The 24028-nt window shown below is 48.8% G+C and overlaps 1 protein-coding gene across 1 annotated transcript; it reads left to right on the top strand.

Annotated features, from left to right (window-relative positions):
• Positions 1-3111: 3111 nt before the first annotated feature.
• Positions 3112-23833, top strand: TRIM16 (tripartite motif containing 16). Its single transcript, XM_069481887.1, has 6 exons — positions 3112-3639; positions 10990-11085; positions 16102-16335; positions 18405-18573; positions 19042-19134; positions 22602-23833. The coding sequence occupies exons 1-6, from the start codon at positions 3136-3138 to the stop codon at positions 23183-23185; spliced, it is 1680 nt and encodes a 559-aa protein (XP_069337988.1). The 5' UTR covers positions 3112-3135; the 3' UTR covers positions 23186-23833.
• The last annotated feature ends 195 nt before the right edge of the window (positions 23834-24028 follow it).

Below are 24028 nucleotides of genomic sequence, written 5' to 3'. Positions count from 1 at the left end.
AAGGAGGCAGAGCAAAGCATCCAAGGAGAGACTGGGAATAGCAGGTTGCCTCAGGGCCTGGCAGGAGCAAAGGGTGGTGGAAGTTGTGGAAAACTTGGGTCAATAATGAATTTGAGTTCAGAAGGATCACGTGACTTCAGAGCCTCAATCTGCTAGTGTTGAGGTGTTGAGCAAGGGCACTGAGGCTTGATGAGACGCGCCAGAGTCCCTGGTAGTAGGATCAGAGTGTGGGCCTAGCAGTGTTCTTCCGAAACCTCTGCTTTAGGGGTTGGCGGTGGAGGGTATTTAGAAGTTGTGGTGAATTCTGTGGTCCCAGAGGGTTAGAGACCGGCCTCCAGAGGGCGTCCCATGCCCATGCCAGACATCACAACCTGAACATGACGCCCTTTCCCGATACATTCAGACGTGAACTTAGACTCCTTATCTACGTAATTTCCCATAGAGCCAAACCAGAAACCTGTTTACCAGCCTTGGCTTAGGCCAACATGTTTATTTTATGGTCAAGGAAGCTGAGGTTAAGAGAGGGCAAGTGATTGGCCCAGGCCAGGCCAGGACCAAAATTCAGATTTCCTGTTTTCCATACCACTGTGGGACATCTGCTAGCTCAGGGGTCCACTGGGGTATGGACGGAGGGCTGAGCACTGCTCACGAGCTGCCCTAAAGGGTTAGCCATAGAGAAGGGACAGGCATGGAAACAACTTACCAAAGAAGAAAGGCTGGGAGTGAGATAGTGAGGGAAAGAATGAGAGAGCAGTGAGAGGCCAAATGGAAACCCAGGCAGGCCCAGCACCTCTGACTCATACTTGAGGCCGTGGAAGGGCCAGGCAGGGCAACTGCCTTCCCTTCCCCCTTCCCAGAGAGATCAGAGGCTCTGTGGCATGTGGGTGGACAAGTTCAGCTTCCAGTTAGTTCCAGGTCATTCTGAAAAAGGAATTAGAAGGAAAGCAAACCTGTCTGTTAATATTGGAGAAAGCACTGAAAACTGGCTGGACTGGTAGCTCCTTTCCCTCCTAGCTGGAGATATAAAAACCACAAAATCACATCCGGAGCTCTGTTGGAAGCCTGTGTGGCTTTGTGTGGTCTGACAAGCTAATTTTTTTGTTTTCGTTTTTAAAACTGATCCAAAATGTAAAGACTTCAATGACAGGGCAGTCATTCATCCCTTCCCATCCCATAGGAGTGGACATGAGGAAGCTAGGAAGAGGACGATGTTTCTGATCCTAGGATCCTAACCGGGTATGTGTGGCTCCTCCTGTATCTTCCTCTGATACATCTGTGTCCTGATCTCTTCTTCTCATGAGGACTCCAGCAAGACCGGATTAGGGTGACCCTAATGACCTCATTTTACCTTAATTATCTGTTTAAAGACCCTACCCAGGGTCAGAAAGAAGGACACCTCTTTTGGAGGGTCTTCGGCAGTAGAAGAGGGCAGTCAGGACATGAACGTTTGGGAAACTTTACATTGCTCAAAAGAGCTGCTTTTAGGCAATCAGGATATGCATATTATATGCATAGTTGACAATAAACAGGGCCACTTCTGGGATGAGTGTGTAAAGTCTTCTATGCCCTCCAACTCTGAGTAGCCTCTGGATTTCTTGGATTTCTGAAATTTCCTGGTCAGTGACAAGAAACATCCCTGGATTTATCTAGTTTAACCCAAATCCTGCAGAACTCCCCCAGGGGTGCAGAGCCGCAGGGAGTGTAAGGTCTGGGAACCATCCTGACCCCTGGTGTCTGGAGCTGGCTGGACCCGACCCCGCCCTCTCCACCCCATCTCTGTTCCATTCACTTTCCAAATCCATTTGAGTCTAAGCGTGTATCTGAATGAATCTTGGGGGAAAGCCGTACAACCTCTCTAGGATACAGAATTTGAAGTCCAGCTCCCCTGGAACAATCCTGAATTCCTTTGTGCCCATCTGGCAAACACTGAGTACACTGTGTGTCCCTATGGAGCGGCTGTGCCCAGGGCCTCCTTTCTTCTAAGGAGCTAGAAACTTCCTGTCTCAGACTCTGGCCCTGTGTTATGGGCTGACTCCCCCCTCTCCCGCCGCCAATTTGTATGTTGAAGTCGTAACCCCCAGGACCTCAGAATGTGACCGTATTTGGAGGTAGGGCCTTTAAACAGGTGATTAAGGCAAAATGAGATCATCAGGGTGGGCCCTAATCCAATATGACTGGTGTTCTTATAAGAAGAGGAGATTAGGACACAGACGTGTACAGAGGGACGACCATGTGAAGACAGAAGCCACCTGCGGACCAAGGAGAGAGGCCTCAGGAGACACCAACCCTGCTGACGCCTTGATCTCAGACTTCTAACCTCCTGGACAGTGAGTAAGTAGATTTCTGATGTTGAAACCAACCAGTCTGTGGCACTTGGTTATGGCAGTCCTAGCACACTAATACACCATGTCTAGGAACGTTTTGTAAAGTGGGCCGAGGGGCTATTTCTTAGCACACGTCCCTCTCAGGGAGCCACAAGGCAGGATGTGTGGTTGGAGGGGCTGTCTGAGTGGAGCTCTCTGTGAAAGGAGACAAGCTCTCCCCTCACCCTTCTACCCCTGCTGAATGCGCACGTGCACACACAGGACACGGAAAGGTCAGGGTCAGAACACGCATCCTATTCCTAGCTGCCTGTGTCCAGGTCTAGGAGATGGGAAGGGGTGAATGGCTACCCTATCACTGAGGTTCTTATATTTTGGATCCTTTTTAAAAATGAAAACAAAACAAAACAAAACAAAAATTAGCTTGTCAGACTACACAAAGCCACACAGGCTTCCAGCAAAACTCAGAAATCTTTCTAGAGCAGCCACAGACACACGCGACCTTCAGCAGAGCCCATGGGGAGCAACGGATTCACCTGAGAATAGACGTTTCTGGGCTGGACCCCAGGAAAGTCTTGAGCCGGTGAGGAGCCATCCGGAGCCAACCGGAGCCTGAGTAATCTAGCTGCGCTTGCTGGCCGCCATCCAAGCCCCGGGCGCAGCAATGAGTAACTGAGCTTCCTGCGGGAGGGAGGAAACAGTTAAAGTTGCAGCAGCTGTAATCACGCAGGCGTGGCTCTCTTGTCCACTTGGGCTGTGCAGATCCTGGGCCAAAAGGCAGAGGAAGGGCAGCTTAGGCGGCAGAGCCTCCCAGATGGCGGAGTTGGATCTGATGGCTCCAGGGCCACTACCTGGAGCCACTGCTCACTCTCTGGCCCCTCTCAGCCCAGACTCGGGGCCGGCCAGCCTGGCAGAAGAAGAGGACATGGGCTCCCTGGAGAGGCCGGATCGGGAGGCTGAGGGACAGGACGGCAGCTCCCCAGAGCAGGGGGCCCCTGGAGGCGAGGAGGAGGAGGAGGAGATCCTGTGTGATTTCTGCCTCGGGACCAGCAGGGTGAGGGCGGTGAAGTCCTGTCTGACCTGCATGATGAATTACTGTGAAGAGCACCTGCGGCCGCACCAGGAGAACAGCAAACTGCACAGCCACCAGCTGACCGAGCCCGTGCGGGACCGCGACCTGCGCACCTGCCCCACCCACCACAGCCCACTGGTCGCCTTCTGCCGCCAGGATCAGCAGAGCATCTGCCAGGAGTGTGGCCAGGAGGAGCACATGGGTCACACCAAGGTCTCTCTGGATGCGGCCCGCAGGGACAAGGAGGCGAGTGCTGGGGTCCCTCCATCTGGGAGAGGGCAGTGGGGGATGTGCTCAGGGAGGGGCCCGGCATGCTGCAGCTTCGGGATCTGCCAGTTTCACTCTTTGCTCTGAGTTCACCTGAAAAGAGGACTTTAGCCTCAGCACCTGGCTGCTTGGTTGTCGTAAATATCTACTACACTTGGCTTTGGAAAATGTTTGAAGTAGGTCACTCTGTCCCCATCTCTGCCCCCCATGTCTGTGCTATCTCTGTCTGTGTCTGTCTCTCCTGCTTGCTCATTCCCTGCTGTTTCTCATGCAGCATTCCGGGATCTGTGTTTGGGTGTGGCTTGCAGAAGTTCTGGGGCTTAGGGGAGCGGTGGTTGCCTGTGGCTGGATCCGCACGGCATGTCCGCTTTCTATTAATGAAATGCAAACCTTGGCAGGAATTCAAGAGAAAAGAATAAATGTTTCTCCTAATTTCTCTTTTTAACTTTGCCCCCAAACAAGAGGCTAGTAGAATGAACAAGCCCCTCTGGAGATAACTGGTGTGAAATCCAAGAGCTTGAAAAGCGCTAAGATAACATAAAATTTGAAACTCACATCCAGGTCTAATGCCAAGGATGGCTTGACTTAGAGAAAATAAAAGTTCCTCACCAGACAGAGGTATCAGGAGAGACTGAGAAACACTAGGCTCATAGCCTGTAACTGTATTTCCATCAGATAAGGAAATTGTTTCTAGAACAACTGGCTTTTCTTTGCCCTAAAGCTGAGAGCCTAGAGAAGTTCTTGGGAATTGATTTAGCAACTCTGGATGCTTTGTTTCCCCTACTGTGACTTTCCAGGACAACTTTGTTTTCAGTAGGGAAGTGCAGTTGACTTTTGTCCCACATTCCTATGTCCACCGCCGTGGCAGCTCCCTGTTGGCACTCCACAGAGGTGGCAGGCACACAGCCATTTCTTGGCAAATGTTCCCAGGCGTCAAAGGAAAGAGGTTTCTGGAAAAGGGGGTTCACTAGCTGGGACCTCTCTTCTGTACTCATCCCCAGATATAGGTTTTATCCGGTGCTAGTGGGACTTGTTCTGGAAAGCTCTGTCTTTCAGATGGTAATGAGTCACCATTTCTGGCCCTGGAAGCCACTTGCCAACTGTTTCCGGGATTTCTAGTGTCAGGGTATGTCCCATCAGGAGAGCACGTAGATCAACAAATATATCAAAGGAAAAAGCTCCACATAATTGAGGAAAGTCGACTTCATTGAGTGTTGCCATGTGCTAAATGCTTTTTGTGGATTTTCTCACCCAATCCTCAGATAACTCTATGAGCTGGGGACTCATTATCTCCACCACACTTGTCCAAGCTCATACGATCAACTAAGTCATGGAGTGAGGAATGGAAGCTTCTGGAAAGCCATCCTACTAGAGGGACATGCAGCAAGGACTCCAAAAATCACAATATTATAACTTTACTTTTTTTTTCCTTGTACCGAAAACCTGGTCACACATATACTAGAGAGATTAAGACAAAGTATACGACTTTTCCCTTTGGGGATAATATCTGAATATTATTACTTTTAACCAGAAAAGTGATGGATGAAGGTGTTAGAAAACATCTCCACTAAAGAATGCAACAGATTTAGGAGGGTCTCCAGCTCCTCCTGGATCCTCACACCCCCTCTGCCCTCAGGGGCTATTACTATGTGTGGTCTACACTTTGTTTCTTTTTAAAAATGATGCCTGTACCAACACAGATATAATATACACTTTAAAGAGGGCACCTAGTGTATTACAGAGACTTGGGGTAATTGTAATTCCCAGCAGGAGGAGTTGTTTAGAGCATGTGCAAAACTCTAGAGTTCAGACATCCTAGGAGAGAACTGTGTGAGGTCAAATGAGGACAAGCGGGAAAGGGGCTTGAGGGCAGTTTGGGCTGAAAAGCAGCATGGCTGTAGGTACAGTCCCGTACCCCAGACTCCTCTGCTGCAAAGAGCCTTTCTGTACTATGTCCTTGTTTTCGGCTCCGAGAACAAGTTTACTCTAAGTGAAGTCACACTTTAGGTGGCTCCCCCAAATCTTAGGAGCCAAAAGATTTCTTGCAAGGAGCCCAAGATATGAGACCAGAAGACACAGGAGGCTGCAACTTCTGCCAGGATTATTTTAAAACTGTTAATGGACATAACTGAGTCTCCAGAAGCCCAGGCGTCCTTCAGCTGTCCCAAGCCTGCTGGAGTTACTTGCTGAAGGTCACTGTGGAGCGTGCTGAGGGCTGATTACCCAGGCAGGCGTGCTGTGTATAGGAAACTGCACTTGGCAGGGGCAGCCGTGATGCAAAGCAGCTGACATCCAGCTTGGGATCCCCAGAGTGCATAATTCTTGGTTAACCAAGTGAGCCCTTTCTGAAGCTCCCGTGGATTTAGCTATGCCAGTGGGCAAAAACTGGGCTTTGAGAGGCAGGTGTTCTTTGATTATTTGTTCTGTCCTGCTGAGCTTCCAGCTATTCCTGGCGGGGACCTTAGCACTTCCCTTTGACCTAGCCCAGCATCTCCAGGCCTCTTTGGTCTTAAGGGCAGCTGTGCTTGGCTGCTGGCTGCTACTTACTCTTATAGTCTCTGAATCTCAGGCTTGCTGCCATGCAAATGATACTGTGTGTGTGTGTGTGTGTGTGTGTGTGTGTGTGTGTTGGAAAATCTGGACTCCTCTATGATCTTTTTGCTGTTTGTTCTAACTCAGGAAGCATGTATGGTTCTCTTCTGTTCTTCAAGCTTATCAAACATTATGGAGTGCTTCTATGGGCTAAGTGCTGGGCTGCACTGTCTACTCTCTGGGAGCTTGAACTCTGATCAGGACGCCAAGGTGCATGCCCTGGCTCAGTGGAGTGCCAAAGGGCTAGCACAACACAACTGCCACACATTCAAAGGGGGAGCTGGCCCTGGGAGCGAGGTCAGGTCAGGGTTCCTAGAGGAGGGAAGACCTGAGCTGGGCCTTGTCTTAGATTTTTGGAGACCACTAGTGCCAGGCCTTGGCATTCACCCGAAGCATTGGTCCCAGAAAGTTCAGGACTGGATGCGGACTGTGGGCGCTGTCTCCGTGTCGAGCGAGCACCAAGTGTCTGAGAGCCAGAAGTGTTCCTGCCTGTCTGGGGAGCAGTTAGCCAGCATCGCTCACAGTCTGTTTGCTGTGGTCAACATGCAGGTGACATATGGCCACTCAGGAAAAGAATTTCTTCCAGAAAATTTTGAGGAATGTCTTGACTTAGTATTATGTAACTTTTTTTTTTTTTTTTTTTTTAAATATTCTTCCAGGCTATAAGTATTTCAAGAGCAGGGAGTGTGTGTCTCATTTGCCTGGCCTGGTATGTACTGGTATGTGGGTTCTGACCAGCTGACTGAGATGTCCATGTGGACTTTGGTGCTGCCAAGGGCAGACTCTCCAGAAGGGCTGTCCTCACGTGGCTGGAAATACAAAGGCACTGCCACCATCTGGGATTTTTCTTCTCTCCTCTCACTCCTGCTCTTCCTACTTGTACCTCTAATCTAGCTCCAGTCCACTGAGCTCTGGGTACCACCTTTGCTCTGTAGACAGAAGGAACAATTCTGTTAACATATTTATGTGGTCTTGCACCAGAGGAGAAGTTAACTGATTTGACAAAGATCATATAGCCAGCAAGTGGCGGGGTCTTTGGACCTAAAATACTGTGCCTTTGGCATATTTGTGATGTTATCCAAAAGGCCATCAGGATAGCTAGTAGAAGTAGTACAAAGGAGAGCTTTATTGGTGCTATCGGTTTGCACACCAGCAAGAGATAGTGTATGGTGTGCACTGAAGGTGCTCTCTCTTAGAAGAGGGAAGGGGCAGTTTGGGTTTTAGGCCTCACAGGGTCCACATTACACAATAGAGTCACATCTATTTCAGCAGGTTTTGGGGAAAAGCTATACATATTTATGAGGTGAGCTGAGCACAGGCACAATGGGGTGAACCTACATGGAATATACATCCCATGGGGTTTTAGCATTAAAATGAGGTGGAATTTGGCTCTTTCTGTCAAAAGGTGAACTATAGGACACAAAGACGGTTTGTATGCGGCCCGTATAAGCTGGCCGAAGCTGCTTAAGGTCTGCATTGCTTATCAGAAAAGAGTGCTTGCAAGGCCGTCCAATGTCCAGTCCGATTTGCAGTGGGGTGGGTTATAAATCAGAGTTAGGCGGTGTCTGATAATTTGCCTGATAGCTCCTGTTGCTAGGGAGGTTAGCAAGAGTGTGGGTTTTCTTGTAGCTGTAGGAATTCAGAAATCTGCCATGCTGGCTGGGCCCTGAACCCTTGACCAGTGGTCAGCTCTTGTTTCCTTACCCTTAGGGTCCATATCAGTGGATAAAGGGGCATCTGCTTTGGTCTCTCAGCTCACAGCGATGATCCTGCTGAGGGAGGAAGGCTGCTCCGGGCCTGTCAGGGTAGGGCTCTCCACGCTCACAGGCACCTCTGTCCTGTGCGGGGCCCACCCTGCCCTGAGATGTGTGTGGCTGACATCTTGGAGGACCCCAGAGCCGGAGTTTGAGGCATCCCATTATTTTCTAGAACAGGAATAACTGGAGACACAGGTCTCCCCAAGTGACTCCACCTTTGTGGTAATCGGGAGTGTCTTCCCTTGGGGTGACTCACTCAGGGAGTTCCCCATTGGGTCCGTAGGAGTCCTTTTCTCCTTTAATGGCAGTCTGCAGATGGCAGAGAGACGCCTGCCCACTCCCTGAATACCCCCTGGGTGTCTCTCTATGGCTTTGCTGCTGCCGCCTACTTTGCCATATTCTGAGGTCCACGCTGTTTGGGTGCCGCATTGCACTAGCCTGTTGCTAGGGTGTGTTGTGTTGTGTCTTCACCACCTTCAAGCAAGCAGTTAATGTTTTACCCCGCTCCCCCAGAATGGGTCACTGTGTAAACCTTCTCAATAGATCAGGATTCCAGGATTGCCCCCAAATTGACCAGACATGCCCCTCCTCCCATTCCCAGGCATCAGCTTTCAGGCATCAGGGGTGACAGGTCACTGGGGCTCCCTCAGCTCCACTGTCAGTGACCTGGAGCCCGAGCAAACCGTGTGTGCCTTCTGCAGAGCATCCTTGACAGGTGAGCCCCTGCCTGCCGCTGCTGCCTTCGTGGGGGTCTGGCATTCCCCCAGGCTTCAGTGGGAGAATGAAGAGACACTTAACTTCTGCCTTCTGGGTTTTATTAGGGTATAATGACTCACAGCTTTAAATGCAGACAGACACCATTAAAAGCAGTGAAAGCCTTTTTTTTTTTTTTCCTATCTTGGAAAGTGACAGGAGCTTTGAAGTTTGCAAAGGCTTAGGTTTTGTGCCTTGGCACCCTCTTTGGCAGAAGGTGCTTAGTAAGTCCCAGGAGGCGAGAGTGTAGCCAGGGTCAAAGCGGGCAAACCCCAGGTTCTTGGGCAAGCACTGGCCGTGGCTGGGGGGTGGAGGGTGGGGGGTGGCTTGATGGAAAGCAGCCATGGCAGCACTAATAGTAACAACAGTGGTGATGATGATGATGGCAATCACTGGCATTTATGGGGCACTTCCAGTGTGCCTGGTACTATACAAATTCTTATTAATGTACATTATCTCATTCAATCCCTTCTCTCATAATCCTGTGAAGTAGACACTTTATTGATCCCCAGCTCACAGGTGAAGAAATGAGTTTGGAGGCATTAGTCATGAAATAATAAGAAATATGTGTTTGGGTTCTGCCCCCATTTCCTGGCTCACAGCTCAAAAAACCCTTGGAATCTCTGTAGTAATAAGTGTTTTTTTTTTTTTTGGTCTGCTGATGAGATGACTGGTGGCTGGGGCTCCTGGATACCCTCAGGATGGGGGCTAGTTGCCAGGGAAACCAACCCTGTGATTGGAGGGTTGGAATGTTCAGCCCCATCCAATGACCCGCGGGAGAGAAGTGGGGCTGAAGGTTGAGTTGATCACCAATGGCCAATGATCTATCAATCATGCCTCTGTGATGAAGCCGCCATCAAAACTCAAAAGGCCGAGTTTCCGGGAGCTCCTGGACTGTTGAGTTGGTGGAGATGGCTGGCAGGTGGGGCTCCCAGAGAGGCACCCCCCCTCCCCCGCAGCCCGGCAGCCCCGCCCCCCAGAGCTGCCCCAGGCATCTTCCCCGTGGGCTGTTCCTGAGTTGTATCCTTTTTAAATAAACAGGTAGATGCAAGCAAAGTGTTTCTGTGAAATCTGTGAGCCAGTCTAGGAACTAATCGAACTTGAGGAAGGGATTTTGGGGACCTCTGATTTATAGCTGCTTGGTCAGAAGCACAGAAGCAGCTGGACTTTCGACTGGCATCTGAAGGGGGGCAGTCTTGTGGGACTGAGCCCTAACCTGTAGACCTGACACTCTCTCCAAGTAGATAGTGTCAGAATTGAGTTAAAGCTTAGGACACCAGCTGGTGTTAGTGAATTGCTTGGTGCGAGAAACAAAACCCACATGTTTTGGTCACGAAAGTGTTGTGTGTTGAGTGTGACTATAAGAAAAAGAAAGTGCATTTTTTGCTATACATGAATAAATTTGTCCAAAATCTCAACTGGTAGATAAAAAACTGGGTTTGTCGGCCGGGCGTGGTGGCTCACGCCTGTAATCCTAGCACTCTGGGAGGCTGAGGCGGGTGGATCGCTCGAGGTCAGGAGTTCGAGACCAGCCTGAGCAAGAGTGAGACCCCGTCTCTACTAAAAATAGAAATTATATGGACAACTAAAATATACATATACAAAAAATTAGCCGGGCATGGTGGCACATGCCTGTAGTCCCAGCTACTCGGGAGGCTGAGGCAGTAGGATAGCTGAAGCCCAGGAGTTTGAGGTTGCTGTGAGCTAGACTGATGCCACGGCACTCACTCTAGCCCGGGCAACAGAGTGAGACTCTGTCTCAAAAAAAAAAAAAAACAAAAACTGGGTTTGTCACCTGGCCGCCTGGCTCCAGCCTGTTCTCAGTGTGAGGCTGTTGTGAGGGCCCAGGCTCAACTCCATGGATGAACCTGGATAAGTGACTTGATTTTATCATGTATGAAGTGGGGATAATAATAATTTTTACCTAATGTGGATGTGGTAAGGAGGATGTGAGGCTATCCATATAAACGCTTTGAGGTGATGACCAGCACAGCGGACGTGCTCGATGCATTTTGGCAGATTTATGCTGCGCTCAGCCACAGGAGTGAGCTGGCTCACCGCCGACGCTGGGTGCCTCCGGGCTGGCTTCTGACAGCAGCTTCAGAGGCCACACTCCTTCTCAGAGACCAAGGGCAGAGACCTCAAGGGCGGAAAGTGCCCTTTTCCTTGGGACCTTCTGTGTGCACTGGGCTCCTTCCTCCCTGACTCTCTCCTTCGTACTCCTCAGGCTGAACTTCGGTGCACCCAGTTAGACCTGGAGCGGAAGCTCAAGTTGAATGAAAATGCCATCACCAGGCTCCAAGCCAACCATAAATCTGTTCTGGTAAGGCGGGTCTGGGTCACCTGTCGGGCTTCCGCACACCTGGCTGCCGCTCCAGGGCCAGCCAGGCCCACCTGGGGTTGTGGGACACGGGGCTGCAGGTCCAGCCTCCATGTCTACGGGTTCCTTGGGGTTCCTCAGGGAGTGAGAACTTGGTACCATTGGCTACACCATGGGGGAGCTCACCTTGATACCAGGATTTGTTATAAAATTAGCTTAAATTTCCATACTGCCAAATGATTTGCTTTTTAATGATATACAGTGAAACCAAGACTAGTCCTGTAAGAACAGCATTCTCATTTTTATTAATACATTTGCACTTGCTTTCTTGACCAGGAGAAAAGAGAGAGTGTGTGTGTGTAGGGGTGGGTGTTTAGTCAGAGCTCCAGAAATTATACGTCATCTTGGTTTCTTCCATCACGAAAGTGTGTTCTGTGTGTAAGTCTCAGCAGTCTTGCGCCTGGCAGCCAGACAAAAGAGTGGAGAACTGCTGGATTAGTGGATGCTACATGAGAAGGCCAATGGTGTGTCAAGCGCTTAGCTTTAGCGTCTCTGGTTTGTGGCCATTTTGCAAATGGACTCAAAGTATGCAGTGGGCAGTCTCCAAATAGACTCCACGCAGTTCTACAAGTGCCTCTCATTAGTGGCAAGCCTGTAACCCTACGCAGAAGAGAATGCAAAGCCTCTTCCCTACAGCAGTGAGTCAGGAGTATCATCTTTGTACACTGAGAATGAATGATTCCATCCATCTTCTATCCATCCATCCATCCATCCATCCACCCACTCATCCATCCATCCATCTCTAATGCATGTACCCATTTCAACTTAATTTCCACCTCCTGGGTGTTTACAACTAATGAGCTGCAGAAAGATGAAAAGTATTTTTTTTTTAATTAGAGAAAAAAAAATTTTTAGAGATGAGTTCCTGAGCTCCAGTGATCCTCCCAAGTCAGCCTCTTGAGTTGTTGGGACTATAGGCATGAGCCACTGCACCCGGCAGAAATATCTTTCTTACCCACAATATTTTATTAAAGGAAGAAAAATAATTGTGCCTTTAAAGCCTTGTAAATCTTCAGAGATAGTTGATTTCCAGGCTCCATATAACTGGAGAACCACGTGGAGCAGCGTATGTTTTTCCAGCTCTTTCATTTTTAGAAATTTTGATCCTTACTACTCAGTTCTCCATGTAATCGCATGGGGACCAGGGGAGGTAGCTCTTACAATGGCCACCATGTACAAGGGCCATGAAGACCCAGAGAGATGAGAAGACTTTTCTAGGGCCCCCCAGACTGGTGGAACAGGAGAGCCTGGGCTTGTTGTTCCCTCCACCTAAGAATGACTCAGTCTGTTGACAGGCATATACACCACCCTAGATCTTTAAACCGTTAACTGTTGGCTGCTTTGATATGTTTGTGGCCACTCCTGCCTGTACTATTTACTTGTCATCCTTTGGGCAGTAATGTCCTTCCACACATACCATTTACATGCAAGAAAGAAGTATTTCCCAGTGGGAAGGTTCCGGAATGAGATGCCATGGCAGGAGTCAGTCCACCAGGAGCATCTGAGGCCGCCCTTTCTCCATCCGTCCTCACGGTGGCCTCCGTGGTGGTGGGGGCTTGGATCTTGAATTTTGTCTTTGGACTTAAGTGTCTTAGTCAAGCTTCCAGGAGGAACTCGCGTGTCATAATGCCAGAGAGTAAATGGATTCTGCCCCTTTCCCTCAACGCCCTCGTGTTGGTTCCCACACCTGGTCCTGCTCCTGCTTTCTGGCCCCTGCGACTCACGGGGCCTGGACACCTGGAGCCCGAGTGGGTGGGAAGGGGTGAGTGAGCAGGAAGCTAGGGCAAAACACCAACAATGCTCCCTCCCACTCCCAGACGGTTAGAGCAAACCTCAGCTGTCTTCTGAGCTGTGTTTCTCCATCTTTACTTCTTGGCGATATGGAAACATAATTTGACATTTAGATTAAAATCCAGTTACAATTGCCTCAATTCAGAGTATCTGCAATGGCAAGGAGTCAACACCTGTAAAAGTTGGTTCAGGAATTGCTGGGGAGACTTGGCATCATTTTCTTTTGGTCACCTGCGCAGCAGCAGCCTGTGTGTTTAGCCCATTATGGGTGTAGCTGGCGCCCCTTAACTGGTGCCCATAGTGACCCAGGAACTAAGTCCTGTCCCTTGTCTGGTCCTGGAAGGGCTTTAGTTTAATGAGCTGAGGCTCAACCTTCCCTGCAACCCCTATGTGGAACCTGTGGGCTGAGAGCTCAGCTGATCTGCCCACCCCCATCCCCGGCTCGTCCTAGCGAGTGTGCCCGTGTCCACAGGGAGGGGCCAGCTGTGCTTGCTGAGTGCTGGGCAGCCACATGGATCCTCCACCTCGGCCCCTGCTCCACGGCAGTGTGGAGTGGCGGTCAAAGGGATGGGCTCTGGGGACAGGCTGTCTGGGTTCACCCTTCGCTGTGTGATCTCGGGCAAATCACTGCAGTCACCGGTGTCTCAGTTTCCTTGTCTAAGAAATGGGGACCATAGTAGTGCCTGCCTTTTAGGGTTGCGAGGAGATAGTATGAGTGAGGTGTCTAGAACAGGGCCTGGCCCACAGTGAGTCCTTACCGCACATTGGTTGTTGTTATGACTACTATTTTGTGTCATTGAAGGGGTACCCAGGTGGGCAGCAGAGGGTTCTTGTTCCCAGGCGAGCGGGAAGAGGGAGAGAGGGGAAGTGTCAGCGGGCTGCGGAGCCTGCACTTGGCAGAGCCCCTGGCAGCAGGTGTGGCTTCCCTGGTCCTCAGGTATTCACTCTTCAGACAGTGCTCTGAACCCCTACCCCACAGCCCAGAGCCCATTCTCTGCCTGCCTTGGTTTCTCCATTGTCCCCACCCACCTCCGTCCCACCTGAGAGCTCTCTGTGAAACCCCTTCAGGTGCAGCTGTTCCTCCTCCCAAGGGCCAGGGCCAGCCCTGAGCACCCAGGGCTCCAAAGGGAGCCACAGCAACAGCTGTCCTTGGGTGTCCCACACTGCCCTCGCTTCTCAACACTGTTGTCTGTTCAAAGTTTCTTCCCGGTGTGGGCTCGAGGAATTTGGAGAAAATCTGCCATCTGCCCTCTTCCTCAATGCTCTTACTACAGTTTACTTGTTTCCAGCTCTGTCAGCTGCCCCTACCTCAAGGAAGCCAACGGGTGATGGAAAAGTTGGCATAAAAATGAGAACGTGGGGAGATTCTACATGTCTTCCCACTACCCCCTCCAGTAAAGATGCCCCTTGCTCTCTCGCCCAGCTCATTCTTCCCTCTGCCACCAGATGAAAGACTGATCGAGACTAGTCATTCCAGTGGGATTGCATTCCTGAGCCCTGGCCCGAGCCAGGCTCCCCAGCCAGGCAGAGAACCTCCTATCTGGGGGCATCTTTTTCTTCCCCTCTCCCTCCAAGCCTCAAGGCTCCCACATGTCCTGGGCCCAGAGTTCCATCCTTTCTGAGTCCCCTCCTACTGGGCTGGGGTCTTATTCTTCCTCCCTGCCAGGGGGGAGGTGCCCCGTAGCCTCTGACTGAGGATATTTGTTGTTCTGGCTGCCTTTAGGGCCCTGGTGTGCAGGGCTGGCCTTAACTTCGGGAGGAGGAAGAGAAAACAGCACCTGGAGGGGCTGCTAGGGGGCTCTGTCAGATGGGAGGGGGGTGGGCGGGACAACAGGGAGACTGGGGCACACAGAGAATGGGCTTTGGGCTGAGGTGGGGGGGTGCGGTAAAGGGAGGAAGAGCAAAAGAAATTGTATCTAAGACCTTTATGTGAGGTTTAGCAAGATAATCAGTGTTTGTGGGCCGTGGGGGACTGAAAGGAGTCTGAGCAGAGGCAATTGTGTCCAAGACCTTTACATGAAATTTAACAAGGTAATTAAGATATGTGTAAGGAGTTGCAACTGGACAATAGCAGCAGGAGCTGTCTGCACTAATACTTAAGAACTGCCAAAGAGAAAAGGAAAACAGGCTGGGCACGGTGGCTCACACCTGTAATCCTAGCACTCTGGGAGGCCGAGGTGGGAGAATGGCTTGAGCTCAGAAGTTAGAGACCAGCCTGAGCAAGAGTGAGATCCCGTCTCTACTAAAAATAGAAAAAAATTAGCCGGTCAACTAAAAACATAAACAAAAAATTAGCCAGGCATGGTGGCACATGCTTGTAGTCCCAGCTACTCGGGAGGCTGAGGCAGGAGGATCGCTTGAGCCCAGGAGTTTGAGGTTGCTGCGAGCTAGGCTGACTCCAGGGCACTCACTCTAGCCTGGGCAACAGAATGAGACTCTGTCTAAGAAAAAAAGAGGAAAACGTTTAGAGCTTGGATTTTGTGACTATGATATTGGCCGAAGGCATTCAGAAAGGATGTCGCCATGTTTGTATATGCGAGTTCCATACACACAGGCATCATCATGCAACCTCTTAATATCTCTCACACTGATTTTGTTTTATATTTCATTTGAATGTAGCATTCCATTCTGCATAAATATGCTCATCCTGCAATTGCCTGGGTGCCGTGGTTGTCTACACACACCCTAAACATTTTGTGGCAACTCTGTACCTGGTAGAGACACTATAATCTTAGATGCGCTTTTGGCTCTGACAGACTCAGTGGTCAGTTTCATCAGGCATAATGAAATGCTAAGAAAACTAATTCATGCTACTGATTTGTACCAAAAAGCCAAATTAGTAATTTATTTCTTAAAATAGGCCTATCAAGTATACTGAATACATGTAGTGCCCCTGTGGGAAAATCGATTTCGGAAACTTGATCAACAGTCCCAGACTGTCAGAGTAGTCTTTCACTTTCTGATCAAATGGATGAGGACACTAAGGTAACAAGCAAATCATTTTTCCAGGAACCCAGAATTCGTGTGAGAATAAAGGGTTCCTTTTACAATGGAGAATTGCTCCCTAATTTATGGGTTTCTCAAGTTTATGTTTCTGCATGTTGCGTGTTGATAAGGTTGGACGCCTCACTGACAGGTGCCTGGCTGCCCCCACCCCATCCCTGCCAGGTGTCAGTGTCCGAGGTAAGAGCGGTGGCCGAAGAGCAGTTTGGGGAGCTCCTTGCTGCTGTGAGGAAGGCCCAGGCCGACGTGATGCTCTTCCTGGAGGAGAAGGAGCAAGCTGCTCTGAGCCAGGCCAACAGCATCGAGACCCACCTGGAGAAGCGCAGTGCAGAGATGGAGAAGAGCAGGGAGGAGCTGGAGAGGATAGCTGCCATCAGCAACACCGTCCTGTTCCTGGAGGTACGGGGCGGGCAGGGGAGCAGGGCTCACCCCGCTAGGCTGTGACAGATCCTCGAGTGGTAAATCTGCTCTTTGGTAAATGGGGTGCACGGGGAGCTGTGGGAACGGAGAGGGGCAGATCTTAATTCAGCAGAGAACGGGAGGGTTAGGGAGGGAGGACTGCTCCGAGCAGGGAAGCTTGAAGCAGGTCCTGGAAGATGAGCCAGGTTCAAGGTGCAGTATGCTCCAGGTAAAGGGAACAGCATATGCAAAGGCTCAGAGGTTTAAGAACACACAGCTGACTTGGGGAGCCAAGGCACTGTCCCAAGGGTGGAGCACAGGACGCGGGGAGCATAGCACTGGAGACGAGAACAGGCGGGCACCTGGCTGCGAAGAATGTGATGAGAGCAGGTCAGTGTGTTTTGTGAACCGCTCTGGTGCCATGGTGGGTTGGTGGTATGGAGAGGCCTGCCGGGCAGGGATGACACTGGAGCCCTGCTGCTCTACAGAGGGGGCTGTGTGTGCTGGGGAGACTGAGGAAGGGTCAACCGAGGAGGTGGAACTTTCCATCACAGTTGATCATTATACAGTAAGCCACAGGCCAGCAGAGCCAGGTCTGAAGAACACGTACTCTTTCAGGGAAGGAACACTAGCGTGGGGGTACATTCTGTCCTCCTGGATCTGTCACCAAACAGCTGTGTAGGTTTTAGGACGTCACTTAATCTCTCTGGGTCTCAAATTTCTCATTTATCAACAAGCAGGTTGGTGTAAACAATTTATAGGGTTCCTTCTAAGTTTTAATATTCCAAAATACAAATAATTTTTCTCACTTGCATTTTTGAAAAAATTCCCTTCTGGTTATAATAAACAAAAATGTTTGTTGTGGAAAAACTTGGAAAATACAGAATGAGGTGAAAAAAATCACCCACAATCCCAGCACTCAAAGACAGTCATAGTTTTAATGAGTAAGAGAAAGAGAAGCAGAGAAAGATAGACAAAAACATGGACAGTATCTGGCTTTCTGTCAGTTTAGTTGCTTTTTCAATATCACAAAGAAAAGAATAAATATTTGGCTTCCTGTGTCACAAATTTCTCCTAAGATCTCCTACTTAAGGAGTATATGAATAACTTCTGTTTGGTTTCTTTTCTCCTTTTGTAACTTTATTTTTAACATAAAAACTTTAATATGTATAAAATAAATTTTATTTATGTATTTTGGCGAAAGATAACTTATTTTCCCTCAAATTGTTAGTCAATCAAAACAATAACATTTATCGAACAATTCATCCTTTCCCCCGCTGATTTAAAATGCTACTTTTGACAGGTACAGTACAAATTTATATACAACATTAACATTTGATTATCTTTCTCTCTTATGAACTCTCTGCATTGGACTTCCATGGCCCTATCTAACCATTTTGGGATAAAAATGGTTTTCAGCACTGAGTTTTCTGCTATTTAATGCTTCAGTTGAGTCTGAATTTTGATACTGTGTTATGCCTGAAAGCAATCTTTCCTGATCACCACATTGTTTTGAAATTTAAGTGGCTTCATGTGATTATTTATGTGAAAATACTTTCCAAACTCTCAAGCACAGTATAACAATTACAGAAAATTATGCACTGGATTGAATTAACAAGGAAAAGGCAGCATTCCTGCCCGAGGACTTATTTGTGGATTTTCAGATACTGCAGTCAGCTCCTCAATTCTCTACCACACCATGGCTTGGGTTTAAATTATCCAAAAAAATTAAACATTAAAAAGAAATTTTTAAAAAGGGCAGAGAGAATGAATGGAGCAGGAATGTTCTTATTCATTGGCCTCCAGTCTGGGCTGTGCATGGGAGCTATTCATGGACATCTAGCATCTTTTGATTTTTAAAAGGCCCGCTTTTCTTAGGGTCTAGCAGCATAGAAAAGTGCTTTCTATCTTGTCAGACCCTGAGCTGAACAGTTTCCGCACGCTTTCTTTGTGAAGGACACGTTACTAGCAGCCTGTCGTACAGATGTAGACGGTGACGTTCTGAGGAGAGCAGCCTAATTTGAGACACACAGAAACCACAGCGAGTTCTGCCGTTTCCTTCTCTGCAGGAGTACCGCCAGTTTAAGAACACGGAAGACAGCGACGCCTTCCCCAGTGTTTACATAGGCCTGAAGGATAAACTCTCGGGCATCCGCAAGGCCATCACGGACTCCACTGTGCACTTAACCCAGTTGCTGGAGAACTATAAGGGGAGACTCCAGGAGTTTGCCAAGGAAGGTGAGAGGCTTTCTGGGCCCTGAGGTGTGGCAGGTGTGTCTCTAGCAGTGACTGATGGGAAGCCCAGAGTGGCCGGAGAGGGGAGGGTGAAATCAGGGGGACGTGTCATTTGCAAAGCCATCCTTCGGATAGGCCGTGACTAAGGGGCCCTCACCTTGATGCTTTTATTTTACAAGTAAGACCAAGAGAAGGTAAAATGGTCACATCATGCAACTGGCAGGCATTTCCGGGACTAGCTCCTCAGGTTGCCGCTTATACTTGAAATCCAAGTCAGTCTGGGATCTTTTTCAGCAGATTTTGCCTTACTCGCGAGGGAAATGTCCCTCCAGCATGCTTCTCTGAGACATTACCAGGCTCCAGCCTCTTCCTGCCCCGGGAAGCCCAGATAGGGGTTGCTGGGAAGTCCTCTTCCTCTCATTCTCCTGACAACGGGGGCAGGTGTGCATTCATAACTGTCTGATTCTCTAGAGGAATACGACATCAGAACTCAAGTGTCTGCTGTTCAGCGCAAATACCGGACTTCGAAACCTGAGCCCAGCACCAGGGAGCAGTTCCTCCAGTGTAAGTCACGAACAGCTCCCCTTCCCCGTCTGTTGCTGTCAGCTCAATGCCTTGCTGAAGCAAGAACCACCATCTCTCATGGAGGTTTCAGGTTCTTGCAACCTCGTGTCCAACCCTAAAGGATAGACTTTTAAAAATGCAATTAAAAAAGTTTTCTAACTTTTCATTTTGAAATAATTTAAAACTTACAAAAATATTACAGAAATAGGACAAGGAATTCCCACATACCTTTCACTCAGCTTCCCCAAATGTTAGCACTTTATATAACTGTAGTACCTTGATCAGAACCAGGGAATTAACATTGCTACAGTGCTAGTAACCAATCTACAGAATTGATTCAGGTTTCACCAAATGTTCCACCATGGTCCTTTTTCCTGCCCAAAGTCCAATCCAGGATCACAGATGTTTCCACGTCTCCTTAGTCCCCTCTGTTTGGGGTCAGTCTCTCAGTCTTTGTCTTTCATGACCGAGGTACTTTAAAGAGTCCTGGCCAGATGGTTCATTTTTAAGTCTGGCTTGGCCAGAATCGCATAATCCATTGTCCTGTCATTATGTGGTATTGACCTGGTCTGTTAGCATTTTAAAAAACACTGTACAGTTGGCCCTCAAACAATGCAGGGGCTAGGGCTGTTGATTCCCTGTGCAGTTGGGAATCCACATGCAACTTCTGACTTCCCCAAAACTTACTACTATAGTATAGCCTACTGTTGATCTGAAGCCTTACTGATAACATGGTCAGCACACATTTTCTATTATATGTATTATAAACTTTATTCTTACGATAAAGTAAGTCAGAGAAAAGAAAATAAGAGAAAATATATTTACTATTCATTAAGTGAAGTGGATCATCACAAAGGCCTTCATCCTCATCGTCTTCACGGGGAGTAGGCTGAGGAGGAGGGGTTGGTCCTGCTGTCGCAGGGGTGGCAGAGACAGACGAAAATGCACGCATAAGTGGACTCGCACATTTTAAACACAGGTTCTTCAAGGGTCAACTGTATTCTAATCAATACTCATTACAGAATAAGTTCAAGAGATCTGTCATACAACATGGTGACTATAGTTAAATAACAATGTGATGTATACTCGACAATTGCTTCCAGTAGATTTTAAGTGTCCTTACTACACACAAAAAATAAGTGTGTGAGGTAATGCATATGTTAATTAGCCTGATTTAGCCATTCCACAATGCATACATATTTCAAAACATCATGTTGTATACCGTAAACATATATAATTTTTATTTGTCTAGTAAGAAATTGAATTAAAAACATACTTCATTATAGTCAACACATCCATGAGGTTTCATCTCCTAGTAGAGGAAAGACTGGCATTTATGTAGTTCATGCTCATTTTTATGACATCTTTTTGGAACACTGAATGCTGCTTCTGCTTGTTTTCTGGGGCTGACCACTGGCTAACTAACTTGCAGGTGTCTTTTCCTCTGGTTGTGACGTGGGGCTGCAGGTTGCCATGACTACCTGGTTCTTGCCACAGCGCCTCCTGTCTCCCCGGCTCTCTTGGCTCTCACACAGTTTCCTTCCTTCCTTCCTTCCTGCTTCTCGACAGAGGCACATCCGTGTTTTACAGAGAGACAGTTAATACGAGAACCCAAGTACCCTTTATTCTTAACATTAAAATAAAAGTTTAACGTATCTTTTTATAATCCATCTTCTTTTGCATTATGGTATCTTTTTTCACTCATGATATTAACTTTTCTCTTGTTAATATTATTATGAACTCTTGACCTTTCATCAACTCAGATTGTTTCAACTGTCCAAGTTCTGTGGCTCCAGCTGCCAACTTGACCAGTGGAAGCCACTTTCAAGCTGGCCTCTTTTTCCTGCAAATGGTGACATTCTGCCCTTGACATTGTTAAAAGTATCATTGCTTTCTGGCACTAACAGTGTTCCAGACTCCTTCTCGTTTCCTTGTCCCAAGACATAGAATCACCTACTCTCCAGGGAGTACTGGATCCCCTTAGATGAGAAGAGTATTGTTCTTCCAAAGCTGTGTGCTCAGAATTGCCAAAAGAGTTGGTTGTGAGCAAAAGTGCCACCACTGTGCTGTTGGGCCACTTTTAGTAACATGGAGCTGCAGACTCTATGCCTTATTTTCCCTTTTACCTTATTAGATTGTGTGTTCTTCTTTTCTTCTAGGGTGTGTTCTTATTGGCCACTAAGAATTTCTCTTATCTGGACATAAAGAAGTTTGGAAAACTCTGGGTTAAACTGAGAGAACTTGTGAAATGACAAGATTTTAAAAATAATTTTTAATATGCTAATTCATTTAGCAAGTATACACTGAGCATCTTCTCTGAGCTAGAGCCCCGGGAGAGTCCCATGCAAAATGTGGAGCTTAGAGATTAGAAGGAGGACAAGCATGAAGCAAACACACGTGTGAAGTTATTCCAAACAGTGATGAGTACCGTGAAGTTTAAAGAGCCAGAGTGCTCTGAGAGAGTGATTTAGAAGTCACAGAGGGCCTCTCGGAGGACACGAATGCTCAGCCACAGCCTGAAAGATCAGTAGGAATCACCCAGACTCAGAGCAGGGCAACAGTCACATCGCAGAAGGGACAGTCTGTGCGGAAGCCCCAAAGTGGGGTGAGTGTTGAGCAGGTCTGAGCTCAGGGACACTGGGACGCGGTGATCCAGGGGAAGACAGTGGGTGACACAGGCAAGCACCAGCCATGCAGGGCCTTATCCTAAGAGCAGGGCCAACGTGATTCACCCTAGCCTGTGAAACAAGCACCGTGGCTCTGTCATGGAGAGGGTTTCAAAGGAGGGTGAGAGAGGGAAGCACCACTAGTCAGGAGCCTGTCGCATGAGTCCAGGCAAGACCAGTGGTGCCTTAGCTGGGGACTGAAGCCACAGGCTGGAGAGAAGTGGTAGAGCATCTACAGGACTTGCTGCTGCCTGTGTGTGGGGGGCGGGATGGGGGTGAAGAGGAGGGCAGAAATGTCAAAAACACCTTTGAGTTTGACTTGAGCAACTGGGTGCATGGAGACCCCATTATTCTCTGGGGTCAAGAAGAGAATATGAGGGCATGTTTGAGAGTTCACCATGCTAAATATTGGTCAAATATTTTAAAAAATGGATGAATGGATCAAATGTGGGTATATGAGTACCTACTTCCCCAAATCCTTGCCAACACTGGGTAGCAGGGTGCCTGGCTTTCAGCACTTATTTGTTGAATAAATGAATGAGTAAATTAATTTATTTCTTGGTTCGGGTCACCAAATAATACAGTAAACATCAAGCAATTTGAGCTTCAGAAAGGAAGCAGCAGAGAGTGACTTGTGTTTTGTTTTCTGTGTTCACTCACCTCCTTTTCCGGGGGCACAGCAGCCAGGGTAAATAGATGGATGTTTTCTCACACATGCTTTGGAGGCCAGCTGGGGGTGAAGGTTCTGTCTGATCAGCTGTCAGTTCCTGAAATACTCTCCTGCCTTCTGTATCTCCTCAGACGCGCATGACATCACGTTTGACCCGGACACGGCACACAGGTACCTCCGGCTGCAGGAGGACAACCGCAAGGTCACCAACACCTCGCCCTGGGAGCATCCCTACCCGGACCTGCCCAGCCGGTTCACGCACTGGCGGCAGGTGCTGTCCCGGCAGAGTCTGTTCCTGCACAGGTACTATTTCGAGGTAGAAATCTCCGGGGCAGGCACCTACGTCGGCCTGACCTGCAAAGGCATCGACCGGAAAGGGGAGGAGCGCAATGGCTGCATTTCCGGAAACGACTTCTCCTGGAGCCTGCAGTGGAACGGGAAGGAGTTCACGGCCTGGCACAGTGACACCGAGACCCCGCTTAAAGCCAGCCCTTTCCGGAGGCTCGGGATCTACGTCGACTTCCTGGGAGGGACCCTCTCCTTCTACGGCGTGGAGTGCGATGCCATGACTCTGGTTCACAAGTTCGACTGCAAGTTTTCAGAGCCAGTCTATGCTGCCTTCTGGCTTTCCAAGAAGGAAAACGCCATCCGGATTGCGGATCTGGGAGAGGAACCCGAGAAGCCAGCACCATCTGCGGTGGAGGCTGCTGCCTAGACTCCAGGATCCATATCCCAGACCTCTGCTAACCACAATGACCAGGCAGCAGCTTGCATTTTAAGGGTGACTTGGGGGCAGAAGCATCTGCCAGTGGTAGCTGGCTTTGGAAATCATGTGTGTCTGTGAAAAGGGGAAGGTTCTCTGGCTGCTCTTTTTTCGCTTGATGCAGTGCTGTCCTCTATGCGTTCGTACTAACTGTTAGGTGCCAGTGTCTCCCTTATCATCTTCTAGTGATAGTGTCCTGTCTGCTCAGGTGAATGTCACACTGTGCCCAGAAATAATAACCAGGAATTTTCAGAGTGGCTGAAAAGATTGCAGAGTCATCACAATAAATTATTAACTTAATTGTGTGTTTCCTGCGTGCCAGACGCTGTTCTGAGTGCTTGCTGCACATTAACTCACCCAGTCCCCACAGCAGACCCACGGGGGAGACGCTTCTGCCACCCCCACTTTGCAGATGGAAAATCCACGGTCCAGGGTGGTCCAGAGTGGTCAGCTAACTTGCTCAAGGTCACTCTGGTCTCACAGTGAGTGAGTGGCAGAGCTGGGATCCAAAGTCGGGCAGGCTCACACTGAGCTTTTTACCTACCACACCATCTTGCCTTCCTCAGGAGATGATGGACATTGTATGTAAGGGAATAAACTACATGGCAGAGAAATAGGGCACCTTAAACCCGCCTCTTAGAGTATGCAAATCCCTGTGCACATGCTGTGTCTGACTTGGCCATCCCGCCGGGCACTGGCCGAGAGCCCACAGCCTCGCACAGCTGTTCATTCTACTTCGGGACAGCAAGGATTAGAAGCAATGTCTTTAACGCAGTGCAAGTCCCTGTGACCTCT

The sequence above is a fragment of the Eulemur rufifrons genome, chromosome 9, assembly GCF_041146395.1.
Source record: "Eulemur rufifrons isolate Redbay chromosome 9, OSU_ERuf_1, whole genome shotgun sequence".
Classification (NCBI taxonomy): Eukaryota; Metazoa; Chordata; class Mammalia; order Primates; family Lemuridae; genus Eulemur; species Eulemur rufifrons.
This window is presented reverse-complemented; position numbering and strand designations above follow the sequence as displayed.

Bases quoted from the DNA above. Each gene is read 5' to 3' on its own strand.
- TRIM16 (XM_069481887.1), top strand. From the start codon at position 3,136: ATGGCGGAGTTGGATCTGATGGCTCCAGGGCCACTACCTGGAGCCACT. The intron at 11,086-16,101 runs GTAAGGCGGGTC...CATCCCTGCCAG, and splicing joins CCAACCATAAATCTGTTCTG to GTGTCAGTGTCCGAGGTAAG. The intron at 16,336-18,404 runs GTACGGGGCGGG...CCTTCTCTGCAG, and splicing joins ACACCGTCCTGTTCCTGGAG to GAGTACCGCCAGTTTAAGAA.